Genomic DNA, 20,914 nt, shown 5'->3' with positions numbered 1-20,914 from the left:
GATTCATTAAAAACTGTGGGTAAAACAAACAAACAGAAAAATATATATGTCAGCAAAGGCGCTCATTAGCCAAAGAAAATGATAGTCAGGTTTAAAATAGGCACTTGCTGTGTCTTGTCTTGACGTAATGCAGGAGTTCAACCTGATCGGAGATATCGCCGACTAACCACCACATTCTTGGAGTGGCAGGCACACACATCAACAGAGAGCAGAATGTAGACTCCTTTTCACCTCTGACCTCAAAGCAGTCAGAGCCACATAAGGTGGTGTTCTGGCATCGTGGTGCATTTGGAGCCAGTATTGCTAAATAAAACTCCCTTTCACATGTTGATTTAAGCATTGCAACACTGAATTCCTCTCAAAGGAATCAGAGCTCCCGTATTACCTTTGCTGATACTTCACACCTCAACTGTTAAACGTTATTTTTGTTTTTGTTTTCATTTGTTTTTTTTTCCATCTGTCAGCATTCAACCTCACTCCTCTGGTTTGGCTTGGCTTGAGTTCTCTAGTATTTCTGGGCAAAGTAACAGTACAAACAGCTGTTACTAGCGAGTGTGCATGCATATATGTATTCCTAAATTTGACTCATTTTCTATTCCATACTGTGATCAACATTTAGTCTTCTCACAGGCTTTTAATTATTAGGTCGAACCTGCAAACACTCAGCATTGACCCGGCATTCTTTGATCAGCGGGTTCACATCAGCTTACCCATCATGCTTCATCGTGCTGCAGGGATTAGGTTTGTCAGGAGTTGTTATGTTAACCATCGTGTTATCAGCTGGAACATGCTCACTTTGGGTTTGTCTGCATCTCCCACACTTGGCAGGGCTATGACACTCATGGTTCATCCTTACTCTGTTCTTTTCCAAGTAGTTGACCTTTTTAATAAGATTTAGTTTAGAAACATCTTATTTTTCATGCAAACGTTCAAGTAAGAGAGAGTTTTCCTGCTTTATTAAACCCTAAAGAAACACATGTGAGTTTACCAAGAAGGCATACAGTGTCTGTGCTTATGTAGAGGGGTTTTCAACAGGCAGCAGACACTAGGTGTTGAGCTTTTGCAGTGGAAAGGTGCTTTTTAATTTGATTAATATATTACCCCAGTCTAGCAGACAGACATGAACTAAGTTTTGTGGCCACTGTTGTTTTCTTCTTCTACTCAACATCTCAATTTGATTGGCTACATATCACCTAACTAGCTAGATATGATCCATCATCAGTTTATCTACTGATTATTTTCTTGAGAAACAGGTTTTTATAAGGACTTTTTTTTTTTGTTTTCCTAAATATAATATGACTTCAGGCTTTCCCGCGAAGTGTGTTGCAACTCACAGCGTTGCCTCTGGCTGTTTGTCGTTGTTATTTAATACCTTTTGTCGTGGCTCTCATTCTTTCATCAAACTATGTGGTATTACTTAGTGTTTGGTACTTGCCTGCTGAGGTGTATGGAGTTTGAGGCTTTCTTTTTAGAGAGGTAAACAGCCGTCTGCATACATTTTGATTGTGTCACAAGTCGTTTTTGTTGCTGTCATCGTTGTTGTCTTGGTTTTGTTTTTATAAATAAGATGGAGGGAAATCATAGTATTGGAAATAAAGAAGATAATTTGGGGCCGACTTTATACAGTGACCTTTTTCTTTTTTTTTTTTTTTCTTTTTTTTCTTAAATGCAAACACAACCCCAAACAGCTTAACTAGTCTGTCCTCTTCAGCTCTTCCCCTTTGGGTATATCAGCACACCACTGTTGTCTGTTGTAAATATGCAAGTCCCTTAAAGCAAATTACAGAAACATATGCTTCTTTGGGGTTTTGCAGAACAGCTGTGAGCCATTGCGTACAAACTACAGTCTTTTCAGTTGGGGGGGGGGGGAAATCATATGTTGCCCCATATACCGCGATGATGTGGCGTGGCATTGCTTCAGACTGAGGTGAGGGTGTGGAAGGAGGGTGTTGCTCCGAAAACCTGTAATGACATTCTAGCTGCAATCCCACCCAACATGGTTCCCATCAGACAGACTTTCACTTGTGGTAGAAATTCCCGCGCTACAGCGAATGCCTCGTCTGGTTTCAATCAAATCAGCTTCTGCTGCAACATGCACAATACATTTTAGAATACCAAGGACCGAGTTTGATTATATTCAGACTGTCTCTGCTAAAAAATGCATTTTTACAAAGCAATTTATTCTTCCTTATCGGGCACTTCTGGCACAGCAGCTTGGCTTGAGTCTTTGAGGACTTGACAACATTATTTCATGCTGAGCCAGGAGATGTCAGTCTTATAGTTTGCACATTTATCATTTCTATTTTTGCCTTGTTTTCATTGTGTTTCCCCATGATTTCTACGGTCGACAGCACTGCCGATTTCATGGGAGCTGCTTCTGTTCACCTGACAGCATTAAGACCCTGAGCACACGTTGCGTTTCACAATTATATTCTTTTCTCTACTTTTCATGTCCATCATACAGACATTATCAGAAAGAGATATGACACTCAAAGTATTCTGAATAGAAATTGTAGAGCTATGTTAACCTGACGATGTTTAACTTTAAAGTTAATTCTCCCAAAAAAATTAATTCTCTAAAAACAAAAAATTGCAGTTGTCCCACCCTCTGACCACATAGAGCCAATCAAAACTGATGCATGCACACAGTCGAGGTTCGCGACTTAGCTGCCACCACAGAGCTGGCAGGTATTTTGTTGTTAAGGTTGGGCTGTAGGTAAGTGTATTCAAAACATGACTTAACCCGCCTGGAAAACTTCCCAGATTCGTTGCCAAGATGCATGCCAAGAGGATGGATTTTGGAAAAAATAGAATATATTGCTTAGTCATCAGTCTGCACACAGAAGTTGTAGAGGGAGAACATACAATGATGATGAGTCGGCACTCCATATGGAGGTGTATGGCAGAGGTCCTGAGGCTGGAGCTGGCTCAGAATTGAAATTTATTTCAGTGTTTGAATAAAGGCCCAACAAATACTGTGTGCTGAACACACACAATTTCATTTTTTTTTCTTTTCTTAAAGTGTCCCTAACAGTCGGGCAAACATGAGTCATAGTAATGGAAGTGCTGGAGCTGATTCTCCTGTCTGGGGACCTTCGCTTCCTGTCACATCACGGTTTACTGTGTCCAGATTTCCTGCCTGCCTGAGAAGAGAAGATTAGAGAGCTATTTTTTTTCCTCTCCTCCTCTTATTTGCATCTTTGTCAGAAATACAACTCGGTGAACATATGTGCAATCATATGTGAGTCAATGTGAAACTGTAAATACACATTCATCCCTTTTATAAAAAAAATAAATAAATAAATAAATAAAAAAAGGTTTGTTGCTGTTGTTTGTTTAATGCTCAGCAGTGATTACTTTTTTTTTTCTTTTTTTTAAATGTCAGTCATTCACTGACAGGGTGATCCAAGCCACTGATTTCCAACCAGGGAAAAAGTACCAGAGGAGGTGTTTTTTTCTGTAGCACAATTTTAATTGAAAAGATGAGTGAACCTGAACAAATTTGGCCTGAGAAGTTAATTAAAAGTAATTAATAAATGCAGACAGAACAAAAGGTAAGGGGTGACTGGGTAAAATTGCTATTTAAAATGATGTTCAGAGCAGTTATTAAATTACAAATGAAAATTGATCAAAGTTCAATAATGACTGAAATGGCTAAAAGTAATTCCTAGAGACTTTGTGTAGTTAAAACTGTAACTGCTCAAAGCTTTAACATATCTGATAAACTCTCTGACAGTTTGACATGATGACAAATGATTAACATTATAAACAATTAGGAGTTAAATAACAGTTGATTGGAATTGCTTCAGAGCTGGGGGGGATGACGTTGTTCCTGTGGGGTTTGTCAGATTATAAAAAGGCTAGGGAGCACTAATCAAGTCCACCATGAAGGCCTCCATTGTTTCATCGATGGCTCTGAATCTGTGGTTGGAAACATCGAGCATTAACTGAGATTAGCAAACAAATCTTCCCTCAGCTCATTCTTTCCACATCGTGTTGTCTCATTGTCCTTTGAGGTCACTTGTGAACTGAGGTCGTGGAAGATGGTTCACTTTCTAATTAGCTATAAAGAGCACAATGAGGGGTTTGTTTTTTAACATTTGATACTGAGTTGTATGGGTTATGGTACATGTACCTCATGTGACTTTGTATCTGCGTGCAGAAATGCAACCCTATTATCCATGTAGCTGCAGCCTGGTAGCAGAGGGGTGGGTCACAGCTTTCTGCACTGGAATGTTCAGCAAACTCAGCACTATACACACACACACACACACACACACACACACACACACACACACACACACACACACACACAGCTTCTCAGCATCTGAATCTAGTTGACCTGTTCAAGTTGCACTTTTGCATAGAAACCTTGTGAGTAAGCCTCTGAGCACTCCAGTGTTGTTTATAACTTTCCTCTAATTAAAATATTGTGTCAAATCTGGAATAAAAGTTGTGTAAATGATTAGCAGGTGTTTCCCAGGACAGTTCGGGTCAGCTACATTTGTGCATCATTTGCACAAAGGTTTGTAACAGAGGTTTTGATAGTCTTTTTATCTTGTTCCGTTCCAGATTTATATTTTTGTTCTTTGACTAGTTTTCCATGATTCATACTTGCAAATAGTTATTTTTCTATGGGGCCTTGGTTTAACACATGGAAGATAAACATTTTGAACTGGTTTTCTTGTCACTAAATCTTTTTCTTTCTCTGTCTCGTCTCTTTCTTTGCAGAAGAGATAGACTATACCAACTTTGCCTCCAACACCATAACACGTAAGAAGAAGCCTGTGGTCGCGCTGCGCAACGACGTCAACCGCAAGCGTCCTCACATCCGCATCGGCATGCCACAGGACTTCCGACCCGTTTCCTCAATCATTGATGTGGACATCTTGCCTGAATCTCACCGCCGTGTCCGCCTGTATCGCCACGGTTCAGACAAACCTTTGGGCTTTTACATTCGAGATGGAGTCAGCGTGCGCGTGACTTCTCACGGACTGGAGAAAGTACCTGGCATCTTCATATCTCGGCTGGTGCCTGGAGGTTTGGCGGAGAGCACCGGGCTGCTGGCGGTTAATGACGAGGTGCTGGAAGTGAACGGCATTGAAGTGACGGGGAAATCCTTGGATCAGGTAACAGATATGATGATCGCCAACAGCCACAACCTGATTGTTACCGTCAAACCGGTGAATCAGCGCAACAACGTTGTCCGCAGCAGCAGGATCTCCGGCAGCTCGGGCCAGTCGTCCGATAGCAACGGCTCAACCGGTCACATGTATGTAAACATAGGGGGGATGCCACCTTCTGGGGCGCATGGTTATCAGGATGACCTGGAGAGTGACGAGGATAATGACGTCGTCATAGAGAAAAACATCAAGAGGCCATCTCAGAGGTCCAATGCTTCGCTGGCATCCAGTGCGTCCCGCACACAACACCAGAATCCGACCACCACCTCAGGCTCGGCGGCACCTCCGAGCCCTCCCACACGACCACTGTCGGTGGTCTCCACTGCTTCGTTCCACTCCCAGCAGAGTCTAAACGGAGGGTCCCACCACCACCAACACAGCAGCCTTAGCTACCAGTTCCACAAAGACCTTAACCTTCAGCACAACCCACACCAGCAGTCCCTTCACAGCCATCAACCCCACGCGCAGCTTCATCATACCAGCAACCCAGCCCTCCGCCACAGCAACGGCAGCCTGCACAAAATCCTCAGCTCACTGAAAACTGACCCACGAAACAGTCTCGCACTTCCCAGAGGAGGGGTGGAGGAGGACGGCACTGTCATTACCCTATAATACTTACAAACACAGACACACAAACATCCCGACTGCTCAGAGACTAAACTGGAACAGCTAAATAATGAGCATGTGCGTGTTTTGTCAGATACTAACTGTAACTTCTGTCTGGTTTTACAAAACCTTTGATGTTAGGAAGTTGCAAACAGGAAAGAGCATTGTGTACATATTTCTTGTGTTTGTTTTTTTTAAAGTCATCTTTATCATACATGAGAAAATGTGTATGTTTTGTAATAAGCATCAGAACAAATAACTGTTTTTAGGCGAGTCCACTATCGTAGTTCTGAATGTACCTACAGCCTCGTGTCTTTACTTAGTGACCACTTTTTATTAAGACCCTTTTCATTCTTCTTACTGGGACCAACTGGGGTTTGTTTATGTGGATGTTTTAAAGAGTAAATCTATATTTCTTATATTCTGATGAATGCTGTGTAGAGTGTTTTTGTTTTTTTTAATAGGTCTTTTATGCTTTATGATCAAATCCGTGTATCTGTTTCAATAAATTATTCTGTCTCACAATTATGCAAACTATAAATGTGATGTTTGCTCCACTACTTATGCACTTAATGGCTTCTAAATTGAGACAATCATTTCTGCATTTATGTAATTACATCTTTTTAGCTTGTTAGAGCTTTCGAACTACAACTGGTCACTTCATTAGCACACCTTATTGTTGTTTTAACTCCTTATTCATGGCACTGATTCACAGAGGTGCTCATTCCTCTGATATTTTGGTCAATATTGACCCGATAGCATCACATCATAGCTACAGATTTCTCGACTAATGTCATTATCCCATTCCACCACATTCTTAAGAATTGAGAGCTGATGACAATAGAGGCCATTTGAGTACAGTGAACTCACTGTCATGGTCAAGAAACCAGTTTGAGGTTTGATTTGAATTCTGACATGGTGTGTTATCCTGCAGGAAGCAGCCGTGGGTACAGTGTGGTCATAAAGGGATGGAGATGGTTGGCAACAACACTCAGGCTGTGTGTCGCTCTGCACTAAAGACCTCAGAGCATGCCAGGAAAATATACCCCACACAGCTACATCACCAGCTTGAGCATCTCTGAAAACAACATCATCTACACACCGTGGTTCTAACAAGTGATTTGTTACTACAACTTAGAGCAGTGTGACCATTCTCCTCTGACCTCTGACAACAACTCATTTTCACCCAGAGAACTGACACTCACTGGATTGTTTTATTTATTTTTGGGGGGTGTTTTCTCTGTAAACTCTAGAGATGGCTGTCTGGGGAAAATCCCAACATATCAGCAGTTTCTGGAATACTTAGACCAGCCCATCTAAGTATTTCAGCTATGCCACTTAAAAGTTACTTAAATCAACTTTCTTCTACATCCTGATGCTCTGCATGAACTTCAGCTGGTTTACTGACCACATCTACATGCAAAAATGGATATGAGTTATGTTATATACAATTTATATAGATATTTGCGCTAATGAGCAATAGTACAGGTGTACCTAATGAAGTGGCCAGTGAGTGTATTTGCTTTAAAATGTATTTTTGTACTAAACAGACACAAGATGCTGTTAAGCACAGATGACTGCATGAATTGTACTAAACAAAATGGAAAAATAAGTTTTGGTTTCAAACTAAAGGCCAGAAGATTTTCATTCAACTCAAAGCTGATGGTGAAGCAAAGAGGCTGACATTCCAGTTCAGAGTAACTAGGAACTCATAACCACACAGTGTGGCGTAAGTGGTGTGAATTTCTGGAGCACCATTTCTGAAGCTTAAGTAAAAGTAATCTTGACTCGTGTAAAACCACAAAGACTTGTGGCTATTTAAAGGTGATGAGTCTGTAGTGATGTCATCTGCACCTCATTCAAGTCATTAAAAGCTACAGTGAAAGCCACAAATCCTAGGCTTTTAGAAAGCAGTAGTCAGGCTGAAGGAGAAGATAAGAAATTAAGGTCTTGTTTCACAAAATAATTCACTTTAGACATCACAAAGTCAAGATGTAGACTATCTGAAGGTTGAATTCCTTGAGTCGGGCACAGCTTTATCATCATTTTGCTTTTGGCTACAGCCTGTGCTTCCAACCTAGATATGCAACTGGAATGCATGTCAGAGGCCCTCCGGCAGCAAACATCTTTCACTTCACTGCTAATGAATATTTTCCTCCTGTGTTTGTTCAGGGTGCCACACTGCTCATACATCTAATAGATCCTTCACACCCAACTAGTCAGCACTGTCAGTCAGCAGACTGTGGGTTTAGCCGGAGACCTGAAATCCTAACTGTCACGCAATCAGTCTTCACTATCTGTGTCCTTTTATCAGAGTCAGCCGAGGAAGGGCAGTTACAGTTAGAAACAGTTATGTTATGTTCCCCACATGTGATACAGATGTTCAGCTGATAGAATATAGGATTCAAGCGCACACCGATTAAAGCCGACAAACTCAAAATAAACAGACGTGGCCGCCTTAATGCTTTCTTGGACATGAACACGTCCAACTGAAGATCTGAGGTTCAGAGGGAATTATTGGAAACGTCTGCACAAGCCTGACGGATTTGACAGGTAATCCTTTTCATTGGATACTTTGTATGCTAAAACGTGTTAAACCCCTTTGATCATAGACAGATTTTTTTTTTCTGCATACAAAACATGTTGACCTGCGTCAGACATCTGAACTCCCCCAAGTCCCCATGCCGTATTTCACTCTGCCACATGCTGGTCGACACTGGAAAAACACGTACTGAAATGTTAAAAGTTACTGTTGTATTTTATCAGACCAGACAATCTTTTTTTTTTTCTATTGCAAGAGTCCTTAGTGCTTGTTGAAAAAAAAACCTACAGCACTTTCCACAACATAAATATTTAATCTTTTCCCAAAAGTAAACTACACTTGCCTCTTTTCAATGCTCTCGGTGTCAAATCATACAAGTTCATCCATGTAGAATTCGATTTTAGAAATTATTTGCTAACAGGGGTGTCACATCTGATTATGCTTATGCTTCTCACTGGCTACCCAACTGCCACCGATGCCCCTCCCAAAAATGGTGGCACATACAGGAGGTCGGTGGTCTGATCCCCAGCTCCTGCATCCGTATGTTAAAGTGTCCTTGGGAAAGATAAATACATACATACCATATGAGTTTGCATGTGTATGAAAGAGTTAAAGATGTATCTGTGCAGCTTCCAGTGTATGTTTATGTAGAGGGGAGAAGACTTGGATGGTAAGACAAAATTATAAGTTCTCACAGTGGATTAGTAGATAGTTGTGATCACTGCTGTGAAATTCTGCTTAGGGTTCAGTATTGTGTGATTAATCTTACTAACTTGATAGCGGAGCACCACAGTGGTGCATCAGCGCACAGGTTTAAACCTGTCCAAAGACCCCGTCAGGTTAATTGGGGATTCTAATTGGCTGTTGGTGTGATGATAAATGGTTATCTGCCTTTCTATGTTAGCCTGTACCCAGCTTTTCACCCAATTTTAATGTTATGTCCAGTTTAGGCAGTTTAGATTAGGCTACCCAAACCAACTTGGCGACCTACAGAAAATACTCTAAGAGTGGATCAATGACTCCCCCAGGAGGTCACAGAATTACCCAGAAGAAGAACTGCAGGTATCACTTGCCTCAGTTAAGGTTAATGTTCATGATTTAACAATAATAAAGAGACTGGGGGAAAATTGCATCAATAGGAGAGTTTCAAGGAGAAATCCACTGCTGACCAAAAACAACAGAAAGGCAAATTTGCCAAAAAGCAATTTGATGATCCCCAAGACTTTTGAGAAAATATTCTGTGAACTGACAAGAAAAGGGTTGAACTTTTTTGGAAGGCCCGTTACATCTGGTGTAAAACTCGCATTTGAAAAAAAAAAAAGAACATCATACAGACAATCAAAAGTATTGGTGGTAATGTGATGGTCTGGGTCGGCTTTGCTGCTTCAGGATCAGGATTGATGGAAACATGGTAAATGGTAAATGGACTGGTTCTTCTACATATTGTCTACCCAAGTATGAATTTTGCGCTCTACCAGAAAAATGTGAAAAAGCTTAATGCCCTCATACTCAAATCTGGCAGCAGGACAATGATCCAAAACACACCAGCAAGCCCCCCTCTGAATGGCTTACAAAGAAAACCAAAAAAACAAAACAAAATTAAGCTTTTGGACTGGCCAAATCAAAGTCTGGACTTAAATCAGATTTTGATGCTATGGCATGACCTTAAACAGGACATTCATGCCTGAAAACCCTCCAGTGAGGCTGAAATAACCACTGTGGTGCGGATGACACCACAGTGGTTGGACTCATCTCAAGGGGGGATGAGTCAGACTACAGAGATGAGGTCAACAGACTGACTGAGTGGTGTTCAGTTAACAACCTCCAACTGAACACCACGAAAACTAAAGAACTTATCTTGGACTTCAGGAAGGGCAGAGCAGACCCGGCCCCACTTTACATTCACGGGAACTGTGTGGAGAGGGTACACTCCATGAGGTTTCTGGGCGTGCAGATCTCTGATGACCTCTCCTGGACTGCAAATACTACGGCGGTGGTTAAAAAGGCCCAGCAGCGTCTCCACTTTCTGAGAGTGCTCAGGAGGAACAACCTGGAGGAGAGGCTGCTGGTGACATTTTACAGAGCCACCATAGAGAGCATCCTAACGTACGGCATAACAACATGGTATGCAGGGTGCTCAGCTGCGGACAGGAAAGTACTGCAGAGGGTCATCAACACAGCCCAGAAGATCACTGGCTGCTCTCTGCCCAGCCTGGAGGTCACTGCAAACTCTCGGTACCTCAGCAGAGCTGGCAATATCATCAAGGACCACTCTCACCCCAGCAACCAACTGTTTGAACTATTACCGTCAGGCCGACGGTACAGGTCACATAAAACCAGGACAAACAGATTCAGGGATAGCTTCTTTCCCAGAGCTATCACCGTAGTAAATAAGCACAAAAACAATTGAACCTATTCCATACCGTCACTGTCATTATATTAATGCTGCTATCCTGTATATATTGTACATACTATTGTTTGAGTACTTACGATTGTTTTTTTGTACTTTTTATATTTTACATTTATATTTATTATTGAAACTTGCACCAAGGGAGTGGCACTCCAATTTCGTTGTACTCTGTACAATGACAATAAAGGCTATTCTATTCTATTCTATTCTATTCTATTCTATTCTAAATAAACAAATTCTGCAAATAAGAGTGGGCCAAAATACTTTCACAGAGATGTGTAAGACTCGCTGCCACTTAGCACTAAGGCTTGATTGCAGTTCTTGCTGCCAAGAATAGCACAACCAGTTATTAGGTTTAGGGGAGATTCCTTTTTCACACAGGGTCAGGTAGCTTTTTTTCCTTAATAAATGTAATCATAATTTTAAAACTCCCTTATTTTATTCACTTTGGATATCTTTTTCTAATATTAACATTTATTTGATAATCTGAAATGTTTAAGGGTGACAAATATGCAATAACAAAAAACCCAACAACAACAACTAAGAAATCAGGAAAGGGGCAAATACTTTTTCATTGCACTATAACAAATCTCATTGCAGTTATCTTTTTTTACTTGAAGTGTTCAAGTTATAAGTTTGCCTTATAGTTAAAAGCACGAACATTTAAGAGTAAAACCTCTAAAATTGATCCAGTGGTTGGAATTCTGTTGTAAAACTGCCTAAGATGAAAATGATGGGAAATAAACTGAAAAACTTTGATAATTTTTAAAACTCAAGCGGCTAATGGAATTTATTAATTTTGATGCATGAATCCAAAGGGGCAGACATGGAAAGAAATGGCGCTTGTATCCACCATTGAGAATGTATTCCATTATATTCTATTTATTTATACTGTACTTTTCTTTATTTACATTTTCCGTTTTCTGCTGCACTAAAAACACCTTAGTCCCTTACGAGCTTCCGTCCATTGTGCGACACACGTGATCTAGTCATTTGACAAGGCAAAACACGGCAGTAGATCAGAAAGACAAGCGACATGGACCATCAACGGGTTGACAGGGTGGGCCTGCTGTCTCCCCTGGAGGAGTCCAGCGCTGAGATCAGCACAGACAGCGGAATCGTCTCTCAGAGTGCGAGCAGTTTGTCGATGGTGAGCGAAATCCTCAGCAGCGGGACGGTGTCGCAGAGCCCCAGCTTTGGAGCAGCGGCGGGGGCAGGAGTAGCAGGAGCAGCTAACGTTATTTCTCAAAGCCCGAGCCTCGATGAAGCTGCAGAGCCCGGGACAACCGACAAGCACGACCCAGAGCAGGACGACGAGGTGCTGAGGCACACCGCGCTCAGCTACTCCTCCTACATCAGGGCGACAGCAGGAGACGAGGTGCGTGCTGTTATATCAGCAGCTAAGCTATGTTTAGCTCTTTGTTTATGATTTGACTGTCAGTACCGCAGCAGCCCTACACAGTCTTCCTGTAAACGAAGTGTTCCACTTTCATTATGAGTACCAAATAAATTGGTTTACATCGTCTCCATTAAGGACTATATGTCTTATTCTACCTAACATTTTCTTATACAACAAGAACGTTACGGTACAAGAAAGTTTCACGTTGCTTTTGTCAGTAACTAGGACGGTGTTGGCAATGACAGTTGCTAGGCGACACGAAAGTAGTGATAGGATTGGCTTTCCTCTTACATCAGCTGGCCTGTAAAGATGTATTGCAGAGGTTTATGTCGGAAGTCCCAAATTAGGCCAACTAATTTCAAAAACAGGTACAAAGTAGAAAGAATTGTGTTTTAAATGCTCTACGAGTGCAGTGACGTAGTGCGGTCCACCAGCACCACATACTAAGACAGTGGCCCACATTTTACTGGGTTTAATGAGTCTCACAAGAAATATGCAGCCCCAAAAAGACATGTACCTGCACGGACTCTACTCAAACCAAAAAATTATAGGCTGTCAGAACAGCAGCTGGAGTAACAATTTAGCCCCTGATGAACTTTGATAGAAAAAGGGGAAACACCAGTATAAGTAGACCTTCGCAAACATTGAAGCTTACTTTTTAAATTGCATTAACGTCGAATCTGGCCTTCACATGACTTATGCCTCACCATTAACCGACAGGAAGTATGCTCTGGGGAGAAAGGGGATGAAAGTCAATGAAATCAAGACAGAATACATGTGTGTGAATGAGAGAGAAAGTGTAAATGTGAAGCTGCAAGGAGCAGAGATCGTGAAGGTGGATGAGTTTAAATATCTGGAGTCAACCATCCAAAGCGATGGACAGGGCACAAGTGAGGTGAGGAAGAGAGTATGGGGGAAGTAGATAGAGACAAGTGTCAAGAGGATAGCAGCAAAAGTAAAAGAAGATTTGCGAGGTGCTGCTATGATTTATGGTTTGTTCAGTTTGCCTCTGACCCAAAAAAAAACAGATGACAGAGTTGAAGATGTTCAGATTTTCACTGGGATTGAGCAGAATGGACAAGTGTTTCAGAGGGACAGCGCAGGTTGAGGAATTTAGTAGTAAAGTTTGAAGGGCTAGAGTTTGAGATGTGTAGAGATGGGATAGAGGATATATTAGACAAAGGATGCTGAATATGGAGGTGCCAGGCAGGAGGAAAACCACAAAGATGATTCGCTGCTGCCAGAATGATTGCTAGAGCATCTGATGGCAGGAAAAGTTTCTGAAAAGTCATATATTTACAAGCTTTTAATTCTAACTCGAGGGGCTTGAATCTGGGTGAAGGTGCGAGTAACTGCTGTTAAGGTCAAAACTGGGTTGTGGGATTTTTCATGTCACTTCAAAAGTCATTAGAAGAATGGCCTGAGAACTGATTCAAGCCCAAGCCATGTGACTTGAGTCTTAAGTGGATATGCGTGATACAAGGCATGTTACAGAGAAGCTGAAGAAGGAGCACAAAGGCTGCTGTGTTTTGGCCATGCAGTCTAAACCTATTGAAGCTTGTGTGTGGGCAGCATACCTATGACATATTTCACACACTCTGGGACCCTTACTTTAAAATCATTGTCTTATATAGATCCTGTGCTTGGAGAAAAGCTTGGAAGAGATGCTGACAAGAGTGGATGAGTTTGTTGGAATGCTGGATATGGTAAGCTCAGTCAGAATATAAAAGTGTGTCTTACATCTCATGTTTTAGATTACGCGGATAATTTGCTTCTGATATTCTGTCTTGTTTTGTCTACAGATCCGTAACGATACCTCGCAGATAGTGAATGAAAACCTACCTCAAATCCAGCAGAAGTCTGATGAAATGAGACAGATATACAGAAGAATTGATAAGCTGGAGGTAAAGCGACTGTTTCATACGGTTCATTTTGTTTTGTATAAAATATTCATTTGCCGCTTTTATAATGCACACAGATTCCTCAGAGAGGCATCCTGCCAAACTGCAAGCGGCATTAACAACTCTAATATGAAATGCGTGATTGTGAGTTGATGTGTATTGATTTGTGTGCAGTGTTTTTATTCATAATTAAATACGGAAAGTATCATCCTCACAAATGGAGACCCTGAGCCACTTGTTTGTTTTTCTATTTCCTCTATTTATTCATTCGTGTACCGAAAAGGTAGAAGTATTAGTTCCTGTTCCTCATGTAAAAGCTTACCATGCATTCAAATGTCTGGTAATCTACCAGCAAAGGGGACCTTATTTGCAAAAACTATATTTATTTGAGTTCATACTCACGATTTCTTCAGCTGAATGTCATTAAATGTCTTCATCAGGTAACTTGTGATGAGACAAAAATAAAATTTACTTCATGATAAACAGTCATGTGAAATTTTTCAGAGGAACTTATGCAGTTCTGTGAAAAACTAGGTGCATCCCATAATTCAGCAACTTGTAGAACCACCTTTAGCAGAAATAACTTGAAGTAATAATTTTCTGTATGACTTTATCAGTTTGCAGCCATTCATTTATGCACAGCTCTCTAAGGTCCCGTCACAGCATTTCAATCGGTTTGATGTCTAGACTTTGTTTGGGCCATTGCAGCACCTTAATTCTTTTCTTTTTCAGCCTTTCTGTTGTAGATTTGCTGCTGTGCTTGGGATCATCGATCATTGTTGCATGACCCAGTTTCAGCCAAGCTTTAGCTGTCAAACAGGTGGCCTCACATTTGACTCTAGAGTACTTTCGAATATCCAACTTTGCAAACCTAAGGTGAACTTTCAGGGACGTCGACTCCTGAGAAGGTTGTGTTGACTCACACTTCGGTGTTACAGTCCAGCAAACTGCCAAACTGCTTTTACAGAGGTGCTCACACTTGCTGATGATCAGTTAATCAAGTGCATTTTATCACCTGACAGCTACTTGGGCTCATAATTCCTATTGAAGCGATAACGGTGTTCTTATGCTCATTGTTCAGCCCTTATCTCAGGTGGTGCACGCCAAGTTTAAGTTTGTACGTTTTTCATAGAAGTGGATAGAGTGCTGTGTAAACTTCCTTTTTCACATGACTGTATATTAACTGCATAAACCTTTTTATATTAAAAAATTATCTATCACAATCTATAGTTAAAATTAAAGACACATTTGTTTTTGTTTTTCATTGCAAAATATGATTAATATTTCCTGATTTGTAATAAAGAGTCAGACTGGACTACAATTATTTGTGGAGCCAAGGTCGGCATCTGCATGTCTGCTTCATAACGTAACAGTCCATCATTGGTGTAACAGCACAGTCATTTTTGACTGGGGACAAAGCGTAGCTGTGTCAGCTGTCTTTTCTGTCTGCCAACCACAGGTAAATTGAATATTGTAACTTTTGTAGTGAATCTTAAATATGCTGTTGTGTCTGCAGGCCTTTGTAAAGATGGTGGGAGCCAATGTCAGCGCAATGGAGGAGCAGGTCACACAGGCAGAGGGAGAGCTAGGTACACTACCGGGTGCTTTCAAGAAGATCCTCCGCACAATGACTGTCCCAGGCTTCTTAAACGTAAGAGCCAATTTCTGCACTTGTGAATTATAAATTTTCTCCACTATCCACTGAGTTTGGTGTTTGCAGGATTAAACAAAAACTTATTATTTAGAAGGTTCCCAAACTAGTTCAGCTGTGGGCTGCCCACTCTTACTGTAGCAATGTACTGTAATAATCGGTTGCAGTCCAGAGCTTTTGCTGCTACTTGTAACAACCAGCACTTTTCACAATGTTTAAATTAATATCATACTTTATTTGGTTGTAATTTCCCACTGGAATGAAGCAAAGGGAGTGAGGTTTTTCTTCATAGCTTTTCTGTTACAAAGAAGAAGGAGGAGTCGAAAAATGCTTATGGATTAAAAAAAAAAAAAATCTCCCAAAAGACCCATAGCTGTGCATCAAATGCATCTATCCCGAGATGCATTTGATGCATTTAGGCAGGATCCCAAATGCTGCTGATGGCTGAAACCACATGCCCTGCCCACTTTCTCCACATTGGGTCTAAATGGGATAGAATGAAATAGATTTGGGGAAATATTAGGTGCTCTCCTTTTAGACAGTGAAATATCTGCTGAGCCATTTATTGCCTCTGAAAAAGAAAAAAATTGACTGCCTCCACCACGATCATGGAGGAAACTGGCGATCTGCCGTTAGTGACCTCAGTTGCATCCACACAGAATTTGATTTGCTCAACGTTTGTTGTTTGTCCAGAGATTGGGATCAAGGCCACCCAAGTCATTTGTAGTCACTATCCAGACTTCATTGAGATCATTATGAGTAAAGGTTCAGATTTCATAAAAACAAAAACACCCACAGTGTTTTTATTTATATGTCTGATTAAGATTGATGGTGTTCAAGAACAGCATCATGCCTGCGGAGTCAGTGTTCTTTTTAAGGTTTCCCCCAGCAGTTGTAACCACACTTCATTTATTAGGTTTTTAACTTTTGTCTCTTTGCTTTCAGAAACCAGCCAGCCCAAGACGACCAGCACCACATCAGCGTCAAGAAATCCCCAGCGTGTTTCGGACAGATGATTATTTCACGTCACAGCCGGAACAGTGACGCGCTCGAACGTTCAAAACATAACTCGGTTCTAACCTCAGAGGCCTGTTGGGCCAAACTGCACAGATGACTTTTACTGCCACCTATTGCAAGGAGGATCTATTGGTGCAGTGGCTTCAACAAAGCAATAGCAGCCTTTCTGAACAAGTCACTGGAAGTCAAGTGGGTGCAGACAATCTGCGCTCCTGAAAGTCCTTTCCCTGGCAGCAACAAACACTGAACTGTAGCAAAATTATTTTAAAAGTGCCTGAATGGGTCTTTGGTTTTGTTTTCACTAATGGTGAAGAAAATGTAAGATGTTAAATTTGTGGCAAGTCAGGAGGACAAAGTCGTCCCACTCGCCTGTAGAGCACTGTATAGAAGGTACAATAAGATCTTCAAATAATACACAGAGAAATAACCCAGCTTTGTTTTTATGACTTACATTCCTGTTGATAGTGTTTGTAAAGACCTGCACGCTGTTATGAACTGAGCTGTATTTCTTTCTCTTCTACACCCCCACCCACCGAGCAATACTGATCTTATCCTGTTAAGCATTTAACGTCTTCCATTTCAAAGTATTCACTTTATTTCAAGCCTTATCTTACTGCCTCTCTCTGACACGAGGCTACGTCTTTGATTGCACCTTTTAGGGAAAAAAAGCACATTATAGATTAGTTGTCACTTGCTGATTATGTTTTGTGCCAGTGATGAAGCTGCAGTCTAAATAGGAAGAAGAGGAACTTTGGACCTCATCATGGAGAGGGGAGCAACAGTACCTAACAGATTAATGCAGTGCGGCCCCTTTCTTGCAAAGTTTAGCCAATAATGGTCACAGCTTCAGCTCTGGTTCTTTGATTACTTGCCAAATTAGATATTAAAAATGTTTAATTTTACATGTTGGATTTGGTTTACGATTTTGAGATAATCATTAAAAAATATTTGAGACAAGCTCGTTTCTGTTTCATGTATGCGATCCTGAGTTTTAGTGTTTTAGAGGGTGGGACTCGGTGAGAAGGGAAAGCTCCTGACGGGAGAACTGCGAGGCTCTCTCATTGGGCGGCTTGTGCTGACGTCACGCGTTAGTCACAAGTCGGAGGAAGCGGGAACTCCGGTCCCCTCGTTTTGACTCGTTTCCCCACGCCGAAACGTCTGCTGCTGGAGGAAAAAAAGCAAGCAAAAATAGCGGACAAGGTAAAGTACTTTTTGAGTCAAGTGTCTAATGAAGATGACGGGTTACTGAGGCCTTTGTTGACACGAGTTTAATGAGGTTAATATGGAGACAAAGGTTTTAAAAACAGTTCTCGGTAAAGGCAGCAGAGGCTAGCCAAAACTTTGAGACCGCAGCTTGGGTTTCTGGTTAACAAACGGCAGGATTGCGACAGCTCCGATTTATATTCTGCTTAATCCCGACTGCGTTAACTAATCTCAACTAGTCTGAAAATACCTGGACAGCAACTTGGTTAACTCCCAATAGACTTGAATCTGCTTCTCTTGCTATAGTCGCTGCAGCTGGTTGAAACCACACCACTTAAAGAAGCAGGCCTCATTTTCCCCCCAGCTGTGCAGTCACATCTGTATCCTTCAGCACGAGAGGCAACCCATTGTTTTTTCATTTAAAATATGAGTGGGGCTCTTTTCTTTTTTCTTTTTTTTTTTCTTCTTTCTTTTTTGTAAAAGCATGCCTCTTTTAAGCTGTCCTTCTGATGTACTCATCTGTAATCCTGCTCACTCCCACTGAAAATCTTAACATCTTCCGCTCAGACTCCTGTCTTTCTGTCAGCAGGTCTCACTATCATCTTGTAAACCTTCCCTTTCACTTTTTCTTCTATGTTTATGTCACAAGTCACCCCTGACACTCATCTACATCCTACCTGCAGTCCTTCGCAGTGGTTGAAAATAAAGTTTATTTAAGATGATAATATTTTATTTTATTTTTTTTAAATCTCCAAAGTCGGGAAGTTGCTTTGTTACAGCAGCTTAAACTTAGGTTAAACACAACACACGTAACAAAATGGCATAAGGAATTGTGTGTAAATCAATAAAATATGAGTCCTATTCTGGAAATGTTGGGACGCTGTGTAAAATGTGAACACAAACAAAATGCAAACAGTGATTTCCAAACCGCATAAGCCTGTATTTTATTCACAATTGCAATTTTATGTACCCTTTTCTTAACAATGGCACTTTTTTTCTGAGTTTAAACATTAAATATGTTTTATTGTGTTCCTTTTATGTATAAGGTTTTTGCGATTGAGGTTGTAAAATACAGTGACAAACATCTGAAGTAATCCTGTCTGTAATAATATAAATACATTAAATGCAGGGTTAAATTAGACAGTACCTTTGTTGGCAATTTCAAAAGGCTGTCCATTAAGATAGTCATTTAACTGGCCCTTCATTTTTACATACATATTTTGTTTAAGTCACATTAGACACCAGAAAAGTCTTATTTAAGTGTAAATAATAAACACAAGTTTCTTCTCATTTCTTGACTTATTTTACTTAGCTTGTCTTCTTTTACAGATCCAAAGCTGCAAACATGGCCTGTGAGAAAGAAATTTGGCAAAAGATTGGAGAGGGCTTTGTCCAGGAGTATTACAACCAGTTTGACAATACCAATAGGATGGGACTGGGTAACCTTTATGTAAGCTTTCCAGATGTCTATTCAGTTCCATCACGCTGGATGTTAAAAATATTTTGAGCCTATAGTTATGAAAGAAAAAATGTTTCTGCAGTCTCCTGATGCCTGTCTGACATGGGAAGGATCACCTTTTCAGGGGAGAGAAGCTATAACTGGCAAACTAGTAGTAAGTATCTTGTTTTAGCAGGTTGTTGGTCCGGCATGCACAAAGAAACTCCATAAGTGCTGCTTCTAATCCAGGTTATGTTGTGTCTGTGAATTTATTAATAATATTTTTACGCCTCTCCTTTCATCAGCACATCAGTCTAAACAATAATATTGTTCACAATTCACAGAACTTGCCTTTCAAGCGCATTAAGCACATCATCACAGAACAGGACTTCCAGCCCACAGTAGACAGCTGTATCCTCATCATGGTGTTTGGACAGCTACAGGTATTCTAGTGATTCTTCACATTTTATTTTATGTTTTTTATTCATCTGGCTGAAGGACTGATGAGCTTACATCAAGGCATCTGCAGTAGAATCACTTCTCCGACGACAGCTTTGGTCAGAATTTATTCAAATGTACACAAAATGTTCTCACTAATGGGTCTTTTTACCCAATTTGTGCTCAGTCAGAAAAGATGAGGAGGAACAAATATCAGTGGCATTGTGTATATCATGTGACCTTGTTCACCCCAAAAAACAAACAAAAAAAATAACATTTACATTTTATTCTAAAATCATCATTCAGACCTGCAGGTGTCATTGTTTTGAGTGTTGGGATCCAATACTACTCTCTCTGAGAAAGCAGCTTTTGTAGATTGCCCCCTTGTGGTTGGAAGAGTTACATTTTTAAATCCAGTGAAATGCAGGGTGGCAGGGAAGTTTTATGTTTATTTTCATGACAGTCTGGCTGTGGCAGGCTGCACTTTCCCAGTACAAATAACTGTTTCACATTCTGAAGAGCATGTAGATAAATGATGTGTTGCAGTTCATTAAGTGTTTGATAGAGAACTTCTTACCAGTGTGTGTGGGTCTGCTGTTTTTACTCTGTATGTTAACTCTGAACAACATGTATGGCTTCTACATTACAATACAATGCGCTTTATTATCATTACTGCAGTGTTTTTAGAGTCCTAATGAGTTATGCTGATGTGATTTAAGTTTATATTCCTGCCAACATTACAGTTTTAGTTTTTCACGATTTTGCTGTTAATTATTTCCAACAGGTAGATGATGATCCACCGATGGCCTTCCATCAAGTGTTTATGCTGAAATCCCAAAACTGTGCGTGGGCATGCACGAATGATGTGTTTCGACTGGGGATACACAACATACCAGTGTAGTGATTTGGATTAGTAGGTTCACATTCACTTGTATCCAGTTCTGAATTCACACTGCGGTGTCATGCTGCCACTTCTAGAAAGATATTCCACATTTTTTTGGTGTTTACAATGCATGTATTAATAACATTTCTATTCAAATAAAGAATTTATTACTCTAAACTACGGTTTTGTCTTGCCTTCCTGTAACAAATAGCTTTTTTTAGTTTAATCTGTTTACTCATCGGT

The 20,914-nt window shown here is 40.6% G+C and overlaps 3 protein-coding genes across 3 annotated transcripts in view; all 3 read left to right on the top strand.

The window, feature by feature from the left end:
* Positions 1-8,577, top strand: part of pard6gb (par-6 family cell polarity regulator gamma b) — a 36,904-nt gene extending 28,327 nt beyond the window's left edge. Inside the window, exon 3 of the mRNA XM_005917517.3 lies at positions 4,732-8,577. Coding sequence (XP_005917579.1) covers positions 4,732-5,795 — 1,064 coding nt within the window. The 3' untranslated portion in view covers positions 5,796-8,577. The remainder of the gene's footprint in view (positions 1-4,731) is intronic.
* A 3,135-nt stretch (positions 8,578-11,712) lies between these two features.
* bloc1s4 (biogenesis of lysosomal organelles complex-1, subunit 4, cappuccino) lies at positions 11,713-17,666 on the top strand. Its single transcript, XM_005917518.3, has 5 exons — positions 11,713-12,119; positions 13,775-13,846; positions 13,943-14,044; positions 15,558-15,692; positions 16,638-17,666. The coding sequence occupies exons 1-5, from the start codon at positions 11,778-11,780 to the stop codon at positions 16,734-16,736; spliced, it is 750 nt and encodes a 249-aa protein (XP_005917580.1). The 5' UTR covers positions 11,713-11,777; the 3' UTR covers positions 16,737-17,666.
* Positions 17,667-17,780: 114 nt separating this feature from the next.
* LOC102303702 (nuclear transport factor 2) lies at positions 17,781-20,852 on the top strand. Its single transcript, XM_005917519.3, has 5 exons — positions 17,781-17,909; positions 19,242-19,362; positions 19,454-19,525; positions 19,695-19,793; positions 20,573-20,852. Exons 2-5 carry the CDS (start codon positions 19,258-19,260, stop codon positions 20,687-20,689), a joined length of 393 nt encoding a protein of 130 aa, XP_005917581.1. The 5' UTR covers positions 17,781-17,909; positions 19,242-19,257; the 3' UTR covers positions 20,690-20,852.
* Positions 20,853-20,914: the final 62 nt, after the last annotated feature.

The sequence above is a fragment of the Haplochromis burtoni genome, unplaced genomic scaffold (assembly GCF_018398535.1).
Source record: "Haplochromis burtoni strain Fernald_Lab_line unplaced genomic scaffold, NCSU_Asbu1 Contig_25, whole genome shotgun sequence".
In the NCBI taxonomy this organism is placed as follows: Eukaryota; Metazoa; Chordata; class Actinopteri; order Cichliformes; family Cichlidae; genus Haplochromis; species Haplochromis burtoni.
This window is presented reverse-complemented; position numbering and strand designations above follow the sequence as displayed.